The sequence below is a fragment of the Bos javanicus genome, chromosome 14 (genome assembly GCF_032452875.1).
Source record: "Bos javanicus breed banteng chromosome 14, ARS-OSU_banteng_1.0, whole genome shotgun sequence".
Taxonomy (NCBI): Eukaryota; Metazoa; Chordata; class Mammalia; order Artiodactyla; family Bovidae; genus Bos; species Bos javanicus.
The window spans coordinates 37,232,896-37,251,510 of NC_083881.1; the positions used below are offsets into that span (position 1 = coordinate 37,232,896).

General features: G+C 44.4%; 1 protein-coding gene across 18 annotated transcripts in view; it reads right to left on the minus strand.

Moving 5' to 3' along the window:
• STAU2 (staufen double-stranded RNA binding protein 2) overlaps positions 1 to 9,545 on the minus strand; it is a 306,987-nt gene extending 297,442 nt beyond the window's left edge. For 7 of the 18 annotated variants that reach the window (XM_061438997.1, XM_061438995.1, XM_061439008.1 and 4 more), the window contains exon 1: positions 1,837 to 1,902. Coding sequence is in view for 8 of the 18 variants with exons in the window: in XM_061439010.1 (XP_061294994.1) it covers positions 9,328 to 9,381 (54 nt within the window). In the remaining 10 variants the exon portion in view is untranslated. Of the gene's footprint in view, positions 1 to 1,836; positions 1,903 to 2,554; positions 3,050 to 8,025; positions 8,046 to 8,326; positions 8,348 to 8,670; positions 8,823 to 9,327; positions 9,442 to 9,525 lie in introns of those variants that run through there. The other 11 variants (XM_061439006.1, XM_061439002.1, XM_061439001.1 and 8 more) reach the window with 11 other exon arrangements.
• Positions 9,546 to 18,615: the final 9,070 nt, after the last annotated feature.

Below are 18,615 nucleotides of genomic sequence, written 5' to 3' on the forward strand. Positions count from 1 at the left end.
AGCTGAGAAATACTTATTTGCTACAAGCAAAGTATGTCTGTCTCCTGGCCCTGTGGACAATTTCTAGCCAAGGTGCAGGGAACTGCTGTGGCCATGCAGAATGTTGCCTAGTTTTTGTCTGCAAGGCCTGGTTCAACATGACCAGCAGCACTGAGGGTTAGTAAATCCTCATTAGGACTGATCCATAAACCATAATTTTCAATGACATGGTCTGACATAAAACAAATGATAATTTCTATCTATCTATGGTAGAATTACTGTACCCATATAATTAACAGCAGGTATTCATACAGTCACTTAGGGGGAACTTCACACCTACAGCGCCGTTTGTAAGTCACATCCCATAAAGCGCCATCAATGCAGCCAGTGGGACTTGACGGCAACCCTGAAGGCACAGGAAGCGCTAAGCACAGTACCTTCCCTTTAGCCTGTGGAGTAATGTCTTTGAGGAAAGCAGTATTTGCTACACAAGAAAACTGCCTAATTCAAGGAAAACATCAAAGATAACTTTGCATAAAGGAGAGATTTACATTAATGGCATCTGCGTGAAGCAGCATCATACAATACCAAAACTTACAACACAATTATGGTTACTGTTGACAAGGATGGAGATCTCCCTGCTTTAGTGGCAACCCTAGCACCATTCACCCACTCATCCAGCAAATACGTAAATATCACAGACAATAAGAACTATTCTAGGACCTGGGGATTCAGCAGTAAACAAAGTAACAAGGAAGACAGATGTTAATTAACATTACCTATTTGAACAGAATTTCAAATGTCAGAGCGTCATTAAATAAAAGGGCAGGGTGTTATGAGAGCACATCCCAGGCCTGTGAGTCAACTGAACCAAGCACAGGGCAAGAGGTGGGTGGGGGGAGAGTGAGAAGAGGGCCAGGGAGAGGTAAAGCAGGAACAACCATGCTTAACCTAGGACCTAAAAGAGTCTAGTTTCACTGAAGCATTTAGACTGTTTCCTAGGCACACATTAAGTCCGAGACGCAGAAAGATATCCAAGCTAAGAGATCAAGTTGGTAACTGCTCCCTAAGTCTGAAGCTCAGAAAAGAGGTCTCGATGAGGTATAAACTTAAAAGTCATTGACTCAGAAATGATACGTGAGGCAGGGGAACTGGAGATTTCTTAGGCAAGGTGAACTTCATGGAGCGGGGATTAGCCGGGAGGTCATGGATTACTCCCTCAAATCACAAAAAAATGTAATTTCTTCTTGCAGTGAAATTAATTACTCCTCTCTTGATTTGCAAATGTGAAATAAAGTAATTTTGTAAAATTACAGTTATGATACAATACCCTTTTTTGTTCAGAAAGGGTAAGATTAAATGTATAAAGTTCTTGGAGAAATGCCAAGACCTAAGAAAACTATTTCTTACAGTGAGTCTAAGGCATTATATGCTATAGTTTATTTAGCAGAGCACTTCCTTTTAGCCTTCTCCAGCACCCCAGAAAAAGCAATCTTTTTCTAAAGCACTGATACAACTACTTCACAAGATTTGTCACTGAAAGTACTTCCAGTCTGCAGAACTGCCACCTACTGAAGCTAGATCATGACTCCTGAATACACCAAGTCCTGGAGGGATGTGACACCAGAAAGAACAGACGAACCTTCTGCTGTTAACACTCAAAATCTACCAGCGTTCAGGACTATTGCTATAATTCTTACACAACCTGCCCTGCAGCCTTCCTATGACAAATATATAGTATGTAACTGCTCTATAAACTGGTGGTCAGGTGGTGGTCATAGGAAAGCTGAGTTAAAATGCTCTACAATTTATGGCCCAAGCACCATATAAGAGTGACATGCCTTAACACAAACTCACCTGATTTATCTGAAGCATGTTAAAACAATATTGACCAAAGTGCTGTATCCCTCACGGCTCCAAAAACTAGAAAACGAAAATGAAGAAATAAAAGTTCAACTTAGTTGGTGATCACAATGATTAGCACTTTAAACACATGTTCGTGACCAAAAATCAAATATATAATGGAGCAGATCTAGATCAGCGTAGAACTTTCTATGATGATAAACATATTCTAGATCTTCACTGTCCAAGCTGGTAGCCACATGTGGCTACTGAACACTTGAAATGTGGCTAAAACAAATAAGAAAGTGAATTTTAAACTTCCTTTAATGTTATTTAAACTTAACCACAAGTGTCGACTAGCTACCATACTGGATGGAGCAGATCTAGGCTGAACAAAGTCTCTTCTGGTTCTAGAGTTCTACAACAATTTCAGCAAAAGTGAAGCTGTTAAAACAATCTAAAAGTTTCAGATTAATATTGAATATATACTTCCCTTGCTCCAGTAAGGTTTTAAACAGCTCTGTTCCCATCCTCTATAAGATAAATTAAGCCTGAAGATGTAACATGCATACTCTCTTAGGTGGAGTGGAAAAGAGCACATGGTAAGGCTACCTAGTTTTGGTTTTTTCCTGTTTCTGGCTTTAATATCATTACCAAAAAACTGCATGCATATTAAAGTTTTATATAACATTTTCAAAAAGAAAATCACCACTGTGACACATCCCATTCTTACATTTGGATTTGTTTCCTTATGGGTCTGACCTCCTTGCGATGGCTGTATTATCTTCATGTGGCAAATCTCTTCTACATGTAACTTAAAAATAGCTATCAGGGACTTCCCTGGCAGTCCAGGGGTTAAGACTCCGTGCTTCCACTGCAGGGGGCACAGTTCGATAGTTTCACTACCAGGGCTCAAACAAGATCCCACAAATCTCGTGACCAAAAAGAAAGATAGCAAAGAAGGGCAGGAAAACCCAAACTTATAAATAAATGGACCTTGTAATGGTAGAAGTTAAGACACAAAATTATCTACAGTCCCCCCAAAAAATTATCACAACTTTTATATACAGCAAGTTAAATTCAATCACTTGTGTAGAAACTTTTATACTAAAAAATTTTAATACTGAACTTTCCCTCTGAAGCAAAGGTTCTTGAGATACGTATATACAGACACCATATGAATATGCATGTGTTTATATGTATATACATTTCTGACTACCATTTTTTCAAGATGACAAACTAGAGTCAATTCAAAATGCCTTTGAAAGTTTTCAATTATCTAATAGTGACCTCAGCATCTATGTCAGTTTTTACATTTTTCAAGAGAACTGCATGTTGTAGAAATAGCACAAGGCCTGAGTACCGGTGAATTTGCATTTTAGTCCAAGCTCTTCAGGAGATTGCCTTTTGAGCCTTGGTAAATTACTTTGTGTATCTTCAGAGTTCTTTCTCTTGCTTCTATTTTCTTTTTTCTTTTTTAATTTTTGAAAAGTAAATGCAAGTCCTCTGGTAGGCAGCCTCTAACGAATAGAGGAAAGCAGCAATAACAAACTACCATTTCCAAGACTGAGTTATAAAAAGACCATCATTACCCTCCTGCGCGTCACCTGCTCTCATTCCCTCTCACCTGTTTGCTCTGTGGGAAGCCCGTGCCACGTTGTAAGCTGTCCTGTAAACAGACCTACATGGCAAAGAACTGAGGGACACCTTGGGCCAACAACCCAGAAGAAACTGAGGCTTTTGGTCCAAGACACTGCAAGAACTCAGTCCTGCCAAGAGTCTCATGAATGACTCAGAAGCAGATCTTCCTCTAGTCAAGCTTTCAGATGAGATCACAGCCCCAGAAACAGCTTACCTGCAATTTCCTAGGAGACCTTGAGCCACAGGCACCCAGATAAACTGCACCCAGATTTCTAACCCACAGAAACTGGGATGATAAATATTTGCTGTTTTAAATTCTTAATTTCTGGTGTAATTTGTTATGCGGCAATAAGTAATACAGTCCTGGTCAACTCTAAAGTTCTATAATTCTATGATGCTTTAGATGTTAACTAATATATTTAGGCAAACCCCAAAAAATCAATTCCCTGTTCAACATTAATAAATAATTAATGCTAGAATGTGAAAGTGGTAAATTATGAAACTTAAACATTTACATTTTATTCAAGAGAAAATCATTAAAAAGTACAGCATTAGTGAAATGGTGTTAAAATACACCACCAATATGTAAAACTACAAACCAAACCAATTTTCTTTTTTTAATCAAAAAAAGTTCACTTGGACATTAAAATATGAATTAACTACTAAAAGCATTCTCAGTGATCTAATATCCCTTACTTCCCAGAATTTAACATTATTTAATAAGAATTTACCAAAGTTAAAAAAATCTCATTTTGTTTTTCATGTATGCCTCTACAAGTTAACAATGCTTATCTATAGACCTGTATGTGTTTCTTCAATATTAGAGTTTGGCAACACTGGTGGCTGATCCTGAGAAAAAGGCACAATAAAATACAGCGGAAGTTCTAATCTTCCGATATACAAAAGGCAGTTTTATGAAGAAGCAAAAACAAAAGCACCTATTCACTCAAAACTGACGATACAATTTTAAAAATTCTGTAAGCCTTTCCTTCACAATTATAAAGATCTGTATAAATTAAAACATGAAACTATCAGTCTGTAACAGCACTCTGGGAAGTCACAGGATAAAAACTCTGAACTTAGTTTTTTTCACAAACAAGTTATATTAGATTTATACCAATATAAAGATTTCAACTATTCCACAGACAATCTGGAATGCCCACCATAGCACATCTCTTTAACTTCATTTCTTCTTTAAAGACATGCCACATCTACTGTCCTATATTTAAAAGAATCTGATAAAAATATCAAGTCATATCAATACAATGAAGAGCATTTTATACTGCCTACAGCTTCATAAAATCCACCTTCCCTTCATCTGTCAAAAAGTTTCTAGCTACCTTTCATTCCAATTACAACTATGTGCTTTTAGAGAAACCTATTCACGTGTCCCAAAATTGCCCTACAGTGATACCCTGTCAGGCACATCAGGACATGTAGTTCCAGATTCCAAGCTACTAAGTGAAAACAGGCAGGATGGTTTATGGATACAAGGCACCACTACCTGGAGGGGACCTGCCACTCATGAAGAATTAAAGGTCCATCGTGAATCTGAAATGTACTGCTATTATCACTTGCTGGGTGTATTATGAATCACATTCTGCTCATCTGATTAATTGAAAGCTGTGCAAAATTAAATCTATAAAATCCTCAACAATTAAATCCTGCTTTATAAAATGGCATTATTAAATTATTATATCTATACAACATCTTATATTGACACCTATCCCACAACCGACAGGCAACCCTCACTTCAGTGTCTCATCTGACAATATGAAAAGCAAAACATTTACTATTCCCATTCTTAGATTCCAAGCCACTACAAAACTGAATACCAACTCAAAGCTTCTTACTCTAAAATTTTCATGGGCTTCTTAAAAAGTGTTTTAAAAAAAGTTTTTCATTTTCATTTCTTTTCAAAGTACCACAAATAACTATTTTTCTGTAAGAAAAACAGAACAATTTGGTACATATTTTAACAGTGCCCTAGAGACTATGAAGGCTTCCCAGATGGCTTAGTGGTAAAGAATCCACCTGCCAATGCAGGAGACCTGGGTTTGATCCCTGGGTTGGAACAATCCCCTGGAGGAGGGCATGGCAACCCACGTCAGTGTTTTTGCCTGGAGAATCCCATGGACAGATGAGCCTATCAGGCTACAGTCCATGGGGTTGCAAGAGCCAGACACAACTTAGGGACTAAATAACAACAAAGAATCTATGATATATTCTAGAGAAGTCTCACTCTATGAACCATTCCAGTGGAAAACATCCACATACATACTACCAGCCAAATAAAAAAGAAAATAGTTATCAGACACCAATTTTAAATATCAGGTGCCATATTTTGCCATATTTATATTACCTCCTTTGATCCTCATCACCTTGGAATGTAGGTGATACCTCCGTTTTTCTAGAAGTTGGGTCACTCCTCCATGGTCACATCACTAGGATTAAAACTCAGTTTTGTCTGGTTCAAAGTCCCCTTCCCTCCATTATATGTTAAATTATAAAGAACTCAAGTCCTTAAAAATATTCCTGTAACAAAGGGCCTGATCTCTAAAACAATAATGGCAAGGATCCTATATAGAACTTCAGGGAATTACTCAAAATCGATGACACAAAAATATAAATTATAATTATTATGAATTCTATACACATACCTAATATTTTGAGTATCTAGAAAAGGCATGAATATATCTAGATATGATCTGATTATAGTGTGTATTTCTCCACTATTCAGTCTAATAATAACAAAATTCAATTTTGCAATATCTAGACTTTTATTATGATCTATACACATAAATGATCCGATATCCAGTGCTCAAAGTATACAAAAGAAAAGAAGACACAGAAATAGATGTAAAGAGGAGGTTAACTACAGAGAAAAAAAAAACCCAACACATTGGCCAATTATAACTTTCAGAACCTGATTCTAATACAGAAAAACCACTCAACCTCACTTTCTATACTGTTTGTATACTAATAACTGATAATCAGCTTAGATATTTTTGATAGTCTTATGCTTTGTTGAAAACCAGACCAAGCCTCTCCTTCCTAGAATTTCATTCCAGGCATGGCAAGTAAGCTAAAATGTGAAATTTACATGGTCTTCCATGCTGAATTATGTCAGAGTAAAGAACTATGATGTATGTAACTTATCCTCAAATGGTCTAGGAAAAAATACATTATGTGTGTGACAGAAAGAAAGTAAATGATAAATTGTAAAATGGTAACAGGTGACTCTGAGTTAAGGTTACAAGAATACTCTTTGCATTATTCTTATTATTGGTACTTTTCTGTAAACTTGAAATTATTTCCAAATAAAAAAATGTAACTTAAAAATTACATGGCAGTCTATCTGAAGTTAACAGTGCAAACCTGGAATATACAGCAACATTGTCACAAATACAAATCACAGATTTTTAAAGAAAATTTTAGTGATGGGTGAAGAAATCTGAACCATGTCCTACCAACTAATGATCACTCAGGAATAAATTTCAAACTACACTGCCATGGAATGCAATGTGGCAATCGGTGCCTTGAGTTGAAAACATATTAGGATAAAACCGTAGACATCACATAGTTTGTTTTAAGTTTCACAAATTTAATGTAGGCCTGCTGCAAAATGCAGCAAATTTACAATTCAAGTGGTATGTGTTATCTCTGGTTTGCAATAAAATACAAATTGAAAAATGAAAAACCTGCCAAATTACAAAACAAGAGTATCTGGATTTTGATGGTTTTATTAAACAAGATTTTTTTTTCCTACTGCAGCTCAGTACACCGTGGTATGTGTGAATCATCTTGAGAACGCAAGGACAGAGAAGAAATAGCCTCCAGGAGCAATGTTGCAATCTTTTCTCCTACAAGGTTACTATTATCCCGCGTGCCCATCACAGTTTTGATTTCAAATATTCATCATGCTTCCTTAAAACATAAGGATGCATCAGAAAAAGTGATTAATGCTCAAAGTTCCCCAAAATCGTGAAATCAAACATTAAAATTGAAGGTTTTCAGCTAACAGTTAAACACCTTTAAAAGATCATCTCATCTTTTCTGCAGGAATCACCCAACTTAAAATCCTTTAGTATGTTCCGCTAATTGAATGGTCCTTCTCTACCCAAGGAGATTTAAACCTTTTGGGGAAGGTGGTGGGGGGTGCGGGAAACGCGTCACCCCAAGTAAAGATCCTTTCCAAAGAAAATTCTCAGCAAGTGCAAAATTCTGCACATATTTTCAGGGACTTTCAGATCCCAAGGCCATTATCCCCGCCCCCTCTCCAGAAGGATCCCAGCTGAAGCGTTTCCCCGATCGCCTCTGCGGAACACCCCCCTGGACCCAATCCACACAGTGCCCGGCTCTCCCCCGAGGACGGGAGGCTCCGTCCTCTCCGGGTGGATTCTGTAACCGATCTTTGTCTCTCCGCCCAACTCCCTTCACCTCGGCAAGGTCACTAGCTGCCAACCACCCCTCTGTGCCGAGCTCTCACCGTAGTAGTTCGTAGCAGCCACGGCACAACTTGCGTATCATAGGATACATTTTGCCCCCCTCGGCCCCACCTACCTTCCCCATTTCGGAGCCTTACGTCTTCATCACTTGCCCATTATACAGAAATAGCCACCACCGCCCGCCCCCCGCGCGCCCCCGCCCCGCCCCACCGATCCTCCCGCGCCCCCCGGGCCCCTTCTTGGCAGACACTCCAAGGATGGACCCCCCCCACCCGTCTCCCCTCCCTTCCCCTCCGCAGGGACCCTCCCCCTCCCTCTCCCGCACTGTCGCCTCTCCCGCAGTCCCCTCTTCCGGCCGTTCCCACCCCCCCGGCCCCCCTACGACCCCCACCTCCCGGGTCCCTGCTCCCCCTCACCCACTGGCCCCCCTCAATCCATTCGTGCCGGCCTCCTCGCCTCCCTCCCGGCTCCTCCCCTCTGGACACCTGTGTCGTCCCACCCCCTCCACATTCGCCCCCCCCCAATTCATTCACCTCCTCCCCGGCTCCCTGCCCCCCGCCATCCTCCTCCCCTCCCCCTCCCGCCCCGAGAGGGCCCGAGGAGGGAGGGAAGGCGCGGGGGAGGGGAGGCCGCCAAGGGGCCGCTCTTCTCGGGGTTCGCCGCGCGCCGCGGACCCGCAGAGCTCCCCAGCGCCCTCTGTCTCCTCCGCCGGCGGGGCGGAAGTCGGGGCCTCCAGGACGCCCCCAACGAGGGTATTTACCTTCTCGCCGGGGACACTTTGCAGACGACTCCAACATTGGCAAACACTACAGAGAACTGACCCCGCTCGGCCGCCGCCGCCGCCGCCGCCGCCGGCTTCCACCCCTCGGGTTCCCCGCCCCCCGCCTCCGCCCGCCTTTCGGGCGCTCCCGCCGCGCCCTCCCGGGCCCGCGCCGCGCGCTCCCGCCGACGCAGCCGCTCCCGCGCCCCAGCCCGCCCGGCACGCGCGCGCGCGCGCCCCCGAACCCCCGCGGACCTGCGCCGCGCGCCCGGCACCGACCCTCCCTCCCTTCCTCCTCTCGCCGGCCCGCGGCCGAGCGCGGCCATTGTTCGAGGCTCCGCTCCCGCCCCCTGGCGGCCGGCAGTGCGCCGCAGTGGCGGCCGTCCCGGGCGCTGCGGTGCTGGCGCCGGCAGGCCGGGCCCCCGGGCGAAGGCCCCGTCCCCCGGGTCCTTGGAAAACGGGGGCGAGCGAGCACCCTGTGATCGCGCCCCGTCCGCAGTCTCCGGGCCCCCGCGGCCCGGTTCCCCGCCCCCTCGGCTGCAAAGGGTGGGCCTGGGGCAGCCTCGTCCACACCTGCAACTCGGCCACTGCCTCCCCCGCCCAATGGACCCTCTGCTCTTTCCCGGCGGTGTCTGCACCCCGACTCCCCGCCCGTACCTTCCCCAGGCTTTCTCGCTGCCCCCCTTTGCTCTGCTGGGGACGCGCTACCATCCCGCGTCTGCTCCGGCCGCCGCTGTGCGATGCACGGTTTAGCGGATCCTGCACCTTTCCAGACTGGGAGGAGGAGGGGGCGGGGGAAGGGGAGGGGGTTAGCGCAACTGTCTCGCCCAGAAAACACTAGTGATCAGTAATCACCTGCTCTCCAAGAGCCGCAGCGTGGCCAGACAGCCTCCTCGACCAGAAAAATCACGAAAAGATATATCTTTCGAACCAAAAAGGAGGAGGATCATCCTAGAATAGTGCCCTAGATTCTAGATTGTTGAGGCGAGAACGCCAGAAAACTCGAATTACTTCTTGATTCGTCCTGGTTTTGATGTGGGTTACTGATGTCTGGATAACTTCAACCCAGTTAAGCCCCGTGAAATCCAACACTCCATTTAGTAAATGGCACCATAAATAATCTGGTAATAAAGTACGTCTAAAAATAGAATTATTACTGTGTTTCACAAACTTATCTATTTGCATTATTATTCCCAGGGTTCCTCTCCCAGTATCAATTCTCTGCCTGAGACATGTCTACCAGACCTGTGATTTCTTTCAGTCATCGCGTAAAACCGATAGTTCTCTGAACAGCTAGGAAGACAGTGTAGCATACAGGTTACAAGAAACGGCATTCTAACTAGATAACCAGGGCAGGTTATCCACTTACCAAGTAGAAGACCATGGGGATGTTATTTACCTGATGAGTTTTATTCTTTTGTTGCCCAGGAGACAGCAATGTGTATTTTTTTTTTTTTTTAGGATTTATTTATTTTGGCTGTGCTGGGTCTTCCTTGCTGCATGTGCTTTTCTCCAGTTGCGGTGAGTGAGTGCTACTCTCTAATTGCTGTGTGCAGGCTGCTCACTGTGGTGGCTTCTGCTGCTGCTGAGCACAGGCCCTAGGGCAGGTGGGCTCAATAGTTGCAATACCCCAGCTGTAGAGCACAGGCTCAGTAGTTGTGGCACATGGGCTTACTTGCTCTGCGACATGTGGGATCTTCCCAGACCAGGGGTGGAACCAGTGTCCTCTGCACTGCCAGACGAATTCTCAACCACTGGACCACCAGGGAAGCCCTATAATGTGTGTTTAATGTCATAGTATGCACAAAGCCCTTTAAAGCAGGGCCTGACCCGTGGTAGGTCTCCCGTGCAAGGACATCATCTCCTGCCATGTTTTCCTCCTAGAACTCTTTCCTATGCTTCTTCCCTCTTTTTCACCTCTGCCAGTTCCTTCAAACTTAACGTGGCGCATCCTCCCTAAATGTGCCCTAGTCCTTGGTTAATGACTTCTAGTGCTCAAGCCTAGCATTCAAATACTTGTTCAATGCTTTGAATGAGAACATGCCCTTCATACCAGCAATATGGAAGGACAAGCCTCCCACATTTGTGCCTTTGCTGGGCTCCTCCCGCTCCCTGCAGTCCATCCTCCTGTGAGCAAGTCATCCTTCAGTTCAGTTCAGTCTCTCAGTCATGTCTGGCTCTTTGCGACCCCATGAATCGCAGCACGCCAGGCCTCCCTGTCCATCACCAACTCCCGGGGTTCACCCAAACAAACTCATGTGCATCGAGTCAGTGATGCCATTCAGCCATCCAATACTTTGGCCACCTCATGCGAAGAGTTGACTCATTGGAAAAGTCATCCTTCAGATCCTTCCAAAATCACCTTCTTGAGACCATTTTGCAGCTCCTCTGAGCAGGCCAGCTTTTTCTTCTCTCTCCTCTGACATGATAGGTGTATTAGATTGTTTTTGAACCTGATTCTATATGCCAAACAGTACCTTGTGTAAGGCCAGGCTCTGTGTCTCATTCATCTTTGTAGTCCCAGCATCCAACAGCCAACAGGTGGAAGTAAATGCTTTCAGAATAAATGGATGAGTTGATGCTTTTAGAAATGGCACTGAAGTGGTCAGGAGTGTCATTCCCTCCTATTCAGGTCGTTATAGTTGATTGAAAACTTTATCTCCGCTGTAACTTTTTCTTATAATTAATTTTAAGGCTTTGGTTATCCACTTGCTAATTAAGAGATGTTGAGGGGGCGGGAGAGAGACCATGGGTGTGTTACATTTAAGCCCCAAATCGAATGAATTTTTAAAATTTCATTTATTTAATTTAGTTTTGGCTACACTAGGCAGCATGTGACAAACATGCTTACAGTGAAAACACCAGACGTGGGAAAATCCATATATGCAGTATTAGAAGTGTTTGTATGAATAGTAAAAGACTGTTTCGTTTTTCTCATTAAGTTGGCATGCAGAGAACCAGAAAATCAGCTGGTAGTGCGGGAAAAAAATTCCAGAGAGAGAATTTATCATCTGGCTTTATTCTACCATTGTTACTCTAATTCCTGATACTTTTCTTTGTGCCTTGCTTGTAATTATTTAAATTTTCTTGAAATAGAAAAAATGTGTAACATCTCTGAACACAGGGGCGTGGGATAGCAGGTGTTTCTTCTTAAATAAGTTCAATTACTTCTCCTAACCCTTTTTAATTGTGTCTATTTTGAAAGGTATCATTTAGCACTTTGTCATCTTTCCTTCGTGTCCTATCCCCTCTTCAAAAGGCTTCATTATTCTTTCTCCCTTCCCATTTATAAAGGAGCGGGGCGGGGGGTGGGGGGTGGAGAATAAACATTCTAGCTGTTTATACTTTCTCACTCTTTCATCTCTTTGGTACTTGTGATTGCATTCTGAATTAGTAATATATTGCAGTTGTAATAAACCATCCCCAGGGAAATCCCTGGTAGTCCAGTGGTTAGGATTTGGCGCTTTCACTGCTGGGGTCCAGGTTCCATCCCTGGTAAGGGAACTAAGATCCCGCAAGTTATGCAGCATGGAAAGGAATGAATGAATAAAATAAGCTCTCCCCACATTTAGTGACTGAAAACAACAGAGGTTTATTTAGTTCAGGCAGTCTGGACAAAGCTCAATAACTTTCTATTTCACTGCTCCCACAGTTATCAGCTAGGACAGCTCACAGGCTGGGAGCCCAAACCGGGTAAGGCCACACCTGTGGTTGATGGTGGCCGTCTACTGGGACCTCATCCGAGGCTGTCGGCCAGAACACCTACCTGTGGCCTGTGAGCTGCTTGGCTTCCTCAAAGCACAGTGGCTCGGTTCCAAACAACAAGAAGTCAAAGACACGTGTTCTTGTAAGGCCTGGACTCAGCAGCTGGCACAACTGTGCTGTGAACTCTGCCATATTCCATTGGTCCGAGAGTCCCAGGGCCCAGATTCAAGGGGTGAGACCAGACTGCCAAAGAATTTTAGAGTCACATTTAAACTCTACACATTCACTGAAATATATCTCCTTGTCTGTTCACTCTTTTGCTCTTGTGTTACAATAACGATGGCATTGAAAATGTCTTTTCATGGACACCTGGGTCTGTGTGTATCATGGCGACTGATTTCTCATTGAACGTGTCCCTCACCCACTGAAGACACCTGAATGATGGAGGCTACAAAAACCAGGTTCCAGAGGGCTTAGTAAACTTTTCTAGTCCACTCCCTGCCTCAGGTCAAGGGGGAGACTTCGGGCAAGTCAGGTAGTCAGCAGCTGCAGCAGTGGGAGAGAGAAACGGGTAGGTTGGATGCTGGAGGAGAGGCCCAGGCTGTAACGTGCAATTTTAACATCGAGTCACGCTGTGTTTCTGGAATGTGTGCAGTTGGCCGTGCGCCATGCGGCCAACGAGGAGGTGAGAAGTGACCCTGGGAGGGACCGACAGAGGCAGGGTCAAGACAGGGTCAAGCCAACTGGCAATGTCAAGAGGATACATCACCCAGGACAGGGGCTACTCCTTCCTCTCCCATCCCTTTCTCAGCATCTCTGTTGCGCTTAGTCGCTCAGTCATGTCTGACTCTTTGCGACCCCACAGACTGTAGCTCACCAGGCTCCTCTGTCCATTGGGGATTCTCCAGGCAAGAAAACTGGAGTGGGTTGCCATGCTCTCCTCCAGGGAATCTCCCCAACCCAGGGATTGAACCCAGATCTCCCACATTGCAGGCAGATTCTTGACTGTCTGAGCCACCAGGGAAGCCACCAGGCAGGCGCATTTTTTCATTTACTCATTCAGTGTTCATGCTGTGCCTGGGGCAACCCCAAAATATGGCAGCTTGGCGTGAGGAGTATGTTAAGCTAAAGGAATTTTAGAAACAGCATGTAATGGAAAAACTTTCTGACCTTCCCCTGAAACAGGTCATAAAACCCTCATGTGAAACATGCCCCCTTTATACCCAGAGGAAAGAGCATCCTTATCTTCCAAAGATGAAAGGACACAGAGAGGAACTTGCATGAACAAGCCTTGCTCAGCTTCGGCCAGTTTGCTCCCCTTACCTCATAACCTCTGTCCCATCACATCTTTCCCCAACGTTCCACTGTTCATCAAACCTAGCATAAAAGTTTGCAGGTTTAATTGTTTCTTTGGTCCTCATTGCCTTAGGAAAACTTCTGTGTCGTGTAAAACTTGTGTCCAATAAATCTGCATGCTTTTCTCTTGCTGATCTGCCCTTTATTATCGGGGTTCCAGTCAAGAACTTGGCAGTGGGGAGACAAAGATCTATTTCCTGCACTACAGCCGCCAGTGACAGTGATGTCTGTCAGGGTATTAACATTGTCTGCTGCCACTCTGTACCCCTGCCACTACACGGGGCCAGCAGATTTGTCTGCCTCACCGACCCAAGTTCCAGTGTGCTACCCTCTGATGCTGAAAACTTAGCTGCTGTGCAAATCAAATCTCAGAGACAGATTTTGAGGTGCAATAGTAAATAATAGCTTTATAGCTTCCATGGGCAAAAAGGGACACAGCACACTTGTGCCCTCAAAAACTGTGTCTTCCACCAGGGTAGGGGGGTGGGAGTATTTGGTGAAGAGTCTTATAGCAGTGCTTCAAAGGTGGGGTTGCTGATAAGGGTCAGTGTATGTGCGGGGTAAGCACGCCTTTAATTTGGCCTCAGGTGGTCTCCTAATGAGCTTCCGTGGTTCTCAGAATGCTCAAACTGTGACTTTCCTTGGAATGAACAATGCTTCATCGAGTATCTCCCATTTAGGGGTTAGTTCTATAGAAGAGTTTAAAGATATTGTCATATATCCTCTGAGGCAGAACCAAGACTCTCTCCCAAGGCTGCATTATTGATTCTTGACTGCTCCTCCCATGTCTTCTCCTCCCCTCCCTTCCCTGATTAGTAACTGTTTGAACCTACCCTCTGAAACTCAGGGAAGGTCATGGAAGCTGAAGCCTGTTACTTACAAGCTAGAAGCAGGGAACACAGAAAGGCCTCTGTGCCCAGGAGCCCCACAGGGTCCTGTTTGGTTTCACATTCATCCTGCCAACTGCCCTCTGACAGACACACACCCACACATACACACAGGGTCCTGTCTGGTTTCACATCCATCCTACCAACTGCCTTCCAACACACACACACACACACACATTTCATTTCTTAAGACCTGATATACAGCTTCTGTCCAGTACCTGCTGACCTCTAAGCCTACACTTACCTGCATCCTCATCTCTTAGGGTATCTTCCCCTAAAAGTGATCCCAGCTGTCCACAGCCTCACTGCAGCCTCAACACTTGGCTGCTGACCCTCTGCCACTCCAACCTTTCAGGGCTCTATGCTCCTAGCTCCCTAATTTGCTTGCAACTGCACCAAGGAGTGTCTCCTTGACCTTCTAAGACTCACACTGGCAAGACCACCACTAGGCTAAACGCTATGGAAGGTAAAGGAGTCTTTCCATAAACCCACTTAAACATTCCGGTCATCATAATTCTATCAGCACTCACGTTTCTCCATTCACTCCACTAAGTGGTCCAAGAGGCAGCATTTCACCAAACTGGCTGGTACTCAGTGCACAGGGCTCCCACGTCAAGACTCGCAAAGTTCTCTTCTCCGTCTTCTGACATACTTTACCGCTCTTGTGCATTAGGCTTTGGGTCCCCAGTGAAGGGGGTTGAGCCTATGGACACTGGCCCTTCTGTCAATCTTTATCTTAACTAATCTGCCTGAGATTTGCATCAAGTGGTTGCAAGTCAGGTTTTTCATTATAAACTTTGCTTTCCAGCTTTTAAAATGTCTCCAAACTGGGGTAAACAGAGCTGACCTATTTGGGTGTCTCACTAGCCTGGCCAACCTTTGAGAGCACAGTGGTAAGACCTCTGTTTTAACCCCATCAATGTCAGTTTTATGCAACCCATTTTTAAATAACCGTCTAAAGCTTTCCACCTGGCTGAGATGAATTCCATGGCCCTTCTTTTTCTTTTGTCTTACACTCCATCAATATTTCCTTTATTCAGATTCTTTCTTAATAACAATGTTACAGTTTTCATACTTCTAAGACCAGTCCCTTGACTCTTGCCTTTGCCTCTCCCCATTCTCCTGCTAATTAATCTAATGTTTTTATAAGCATCTGCAAGACCCATGAGGGGAAGCTAAGAAAGCAAATTCCAGATTCTCGCTTGATTATACATCACTAAGTTTATATGAGGTACCAGGAGATGTGGGTTCAATTCTTAGGTGGGGAAGACCCCCTGGAGAAGGAAATGGCAACCCACTCCAGTATTCTTGCCTGGGAAATCCCATGGATAGAGGAGCCTGGGAGACTACAGTCCATGGCTTTGAACAAGAGTTGAACACGACTCAGAAACTAAACAACAGTTCAGTTCAGTCACTCATTTGTGTCTGACTCTTTGTGACCCCATGAACCACAGCATGCTAGGCCTCCCTGTCCATCACCAACTCCCAGAGTCCACCCAAACCCATGTCCATTGAGTTGGTGATGCCATCCAACCATCTTATCCTCTGTCGTCCCCTTCTCCTGCTGCCCTCAATCCTTCCCAGCATCAGGGTCTTTTCAAATGAGTTACCTCTTTGCATCAGGTGGCCAAAGTATTGGAGTTTCAGCTTCAACATCAGTCCTTCCAATGAACACCCAGGACTGATCTCCTTTAGGATGAACTGGTTGGATATCCTTGCGGTCCAAGGGACTCTCAAGAGTCTTCTCCAACACAGTTCAAAACCATCAATTCTTTGGCACTCAGCTTTCTTTATAGTCCAACTCTTACATCCATACATGACCACAGGAAAAACCATAGCCTTGACTAGACAGACCTTTGTTGACAAAGTAATGTCTCTGCTTTTTAATATGCTGTCTAGGTTGGTCATAACTTTCCTTCCAAGGAGCAAGCGTCTTTTAATTTCATGGTTACAGTCACCATCTGCCGTGATTTTGAAGCCCAGAAAAATAAAGTCAGCCACTGTTTCCACTGTTTCTCCATCTATTTGCCATGAAGTCATGGGACTGGATGCCATGATCTTCGTTTTCTGAATGTTGAGCTTTAAGCCAACTTTTTCACTCTCCTCTTTCACTTTCATCAAGAGGCTCTTTAGTTTTTCTTCACTTTCTGTCATAAGGGTGGTGTCATCTGCATATCTGAGGTTACTGATATTTCTCCCAGCAATCTTGATCCCAGCTTGTGCTTCCTTCAGCCCAGTGTTTCTCATGATGTACTCTGCATACAAGTTAAATAAGCAGGGTGACAATATACAGCCTTGACGTACTCCTTTTCCTATTTGGAACCAGTCTGTTGTTCCATGTCCAGTCCTAACTGTTGCTTCCTGACCTACATACAGGTTTCTCAAGAGGCAGGTCAGGTGGTCTGGTATTCCCATCTCTTGAAGAATTTCCCACAGTTTATTGTGATCCACACAGTCAAAGGCTTTGGCATAGTCAACTAAACAACAACAAGATTATTTGAGGTACCTAGGCAAAAGTGGCCCCCTTAACGCCAACATTTACCATGATTCAGGTGACGGGCAGTCAGCAGGTGAATATCCTGTCAGGAAGGCACTTCCACGTGGATGCACATGAAGCACAGCAGCGCTTCACCTAGAGTGCTCCACTGGTGTTTATAGAGGGAGTTGGCAGTCTTTCTTCTCAGGGTAAACAGACCTTACATGGCTTGTATCCAGTTCACAAGCCTGGCTGTTCCCTCAGGAATACCCTGCTTTGTGTCTTGATCAAGTATAGTTTTCTGTGATCTGTCGACTAAAAAAAATGCTCACCCTAAAAGCTGAGAATTATATTTTATTCAGCAAACTCTGAGGACTTAAGCCCAGGAGATAGCTCCAAGGGGCTTTCTGAAGAGGTAAGAGGGGAGCCAGAATATTTAGTTTTTGCAAGAAATGAGGTGGTAAGAACATCAAAACATCACTGTTAATTAAAGAAAAATAGACATCTCAAATCAATGAAGTTAGCACTTTTCTTTGTATGGGAAGATGCAAGAGTCTGGGTTCTTTGAAATCATTCCTTAGATATGTAGATATATACCTTATCACTAAGGAAAAAAAAAGTTGCCTGTCTTATCAGTAAAAAAAAAAAAAAAAGAATCTTACAGCCATCAAGTCATCACATTGCAGCTGGCCTGATGGTGAGCCCTAAGGGAGCTCAGGGCAGAAACAGGAAGCTGAGCCATCAGACACTGCAGCCGACACCCTCACCACAGAGCACCCTGAGACTCAGGGTGAGAAAGTACAGATCCTGACCCCAGACAGCTGAGGTGCACATCAAAAGAATGATTTCAATGAGTCCTGACTTTTGCATCTTCCCATATAGAGAAAGGCATTAAATTCCTTAAGTTGAGATGATTGGTTTGTTTTAATCAATAGTCATCTTTTAATGTTCTGATTTATTGTCTTTGTTGCAAAAAGTCCTTTATATTGTGATCCTCCCTTACCTCTTCAGTGCAGTCTCTCAGAGCTGAGATGCTGTGTCCTGGGCTTAAGTCCTCAGTTTTGTCTACCAAATAAAACATGATTCTCAACTTTTAGGTTATGCATTTTTTTTTTCCAGCCAACAACCTTAACTATCTAGGGACAGAATCCTCATTTTCTCCATCCTGAATCTATTGGGGGTGGAGAAGGGGACGGCTGCAGTGGCTGACGGCTTGATGGCTGTTTTCTGATACAGCAGGTGACATTCTATGTCCACAGTTTAATAGTGAGGCGTGTGTGCCTGGCTAAGTCACTTCAGTCATGTCCAACTCTTTGCAACCCTATGGACTGTAGCCCACCAGGCTCCTGTGTCCATAGGATTCTCCAGGCAAGAATACTGGAATGGGTTACCGTTTCCTCCTCTAAGGGGTCTTCCAGAACCAGGGATCAAACCCACATCTCTTACAACTCCTGCACTGGCAGGCAGGTTCTCTACCACTAGCACCACCTGGCCTGTGCCATAGTGAGCCGTGGGTCATGG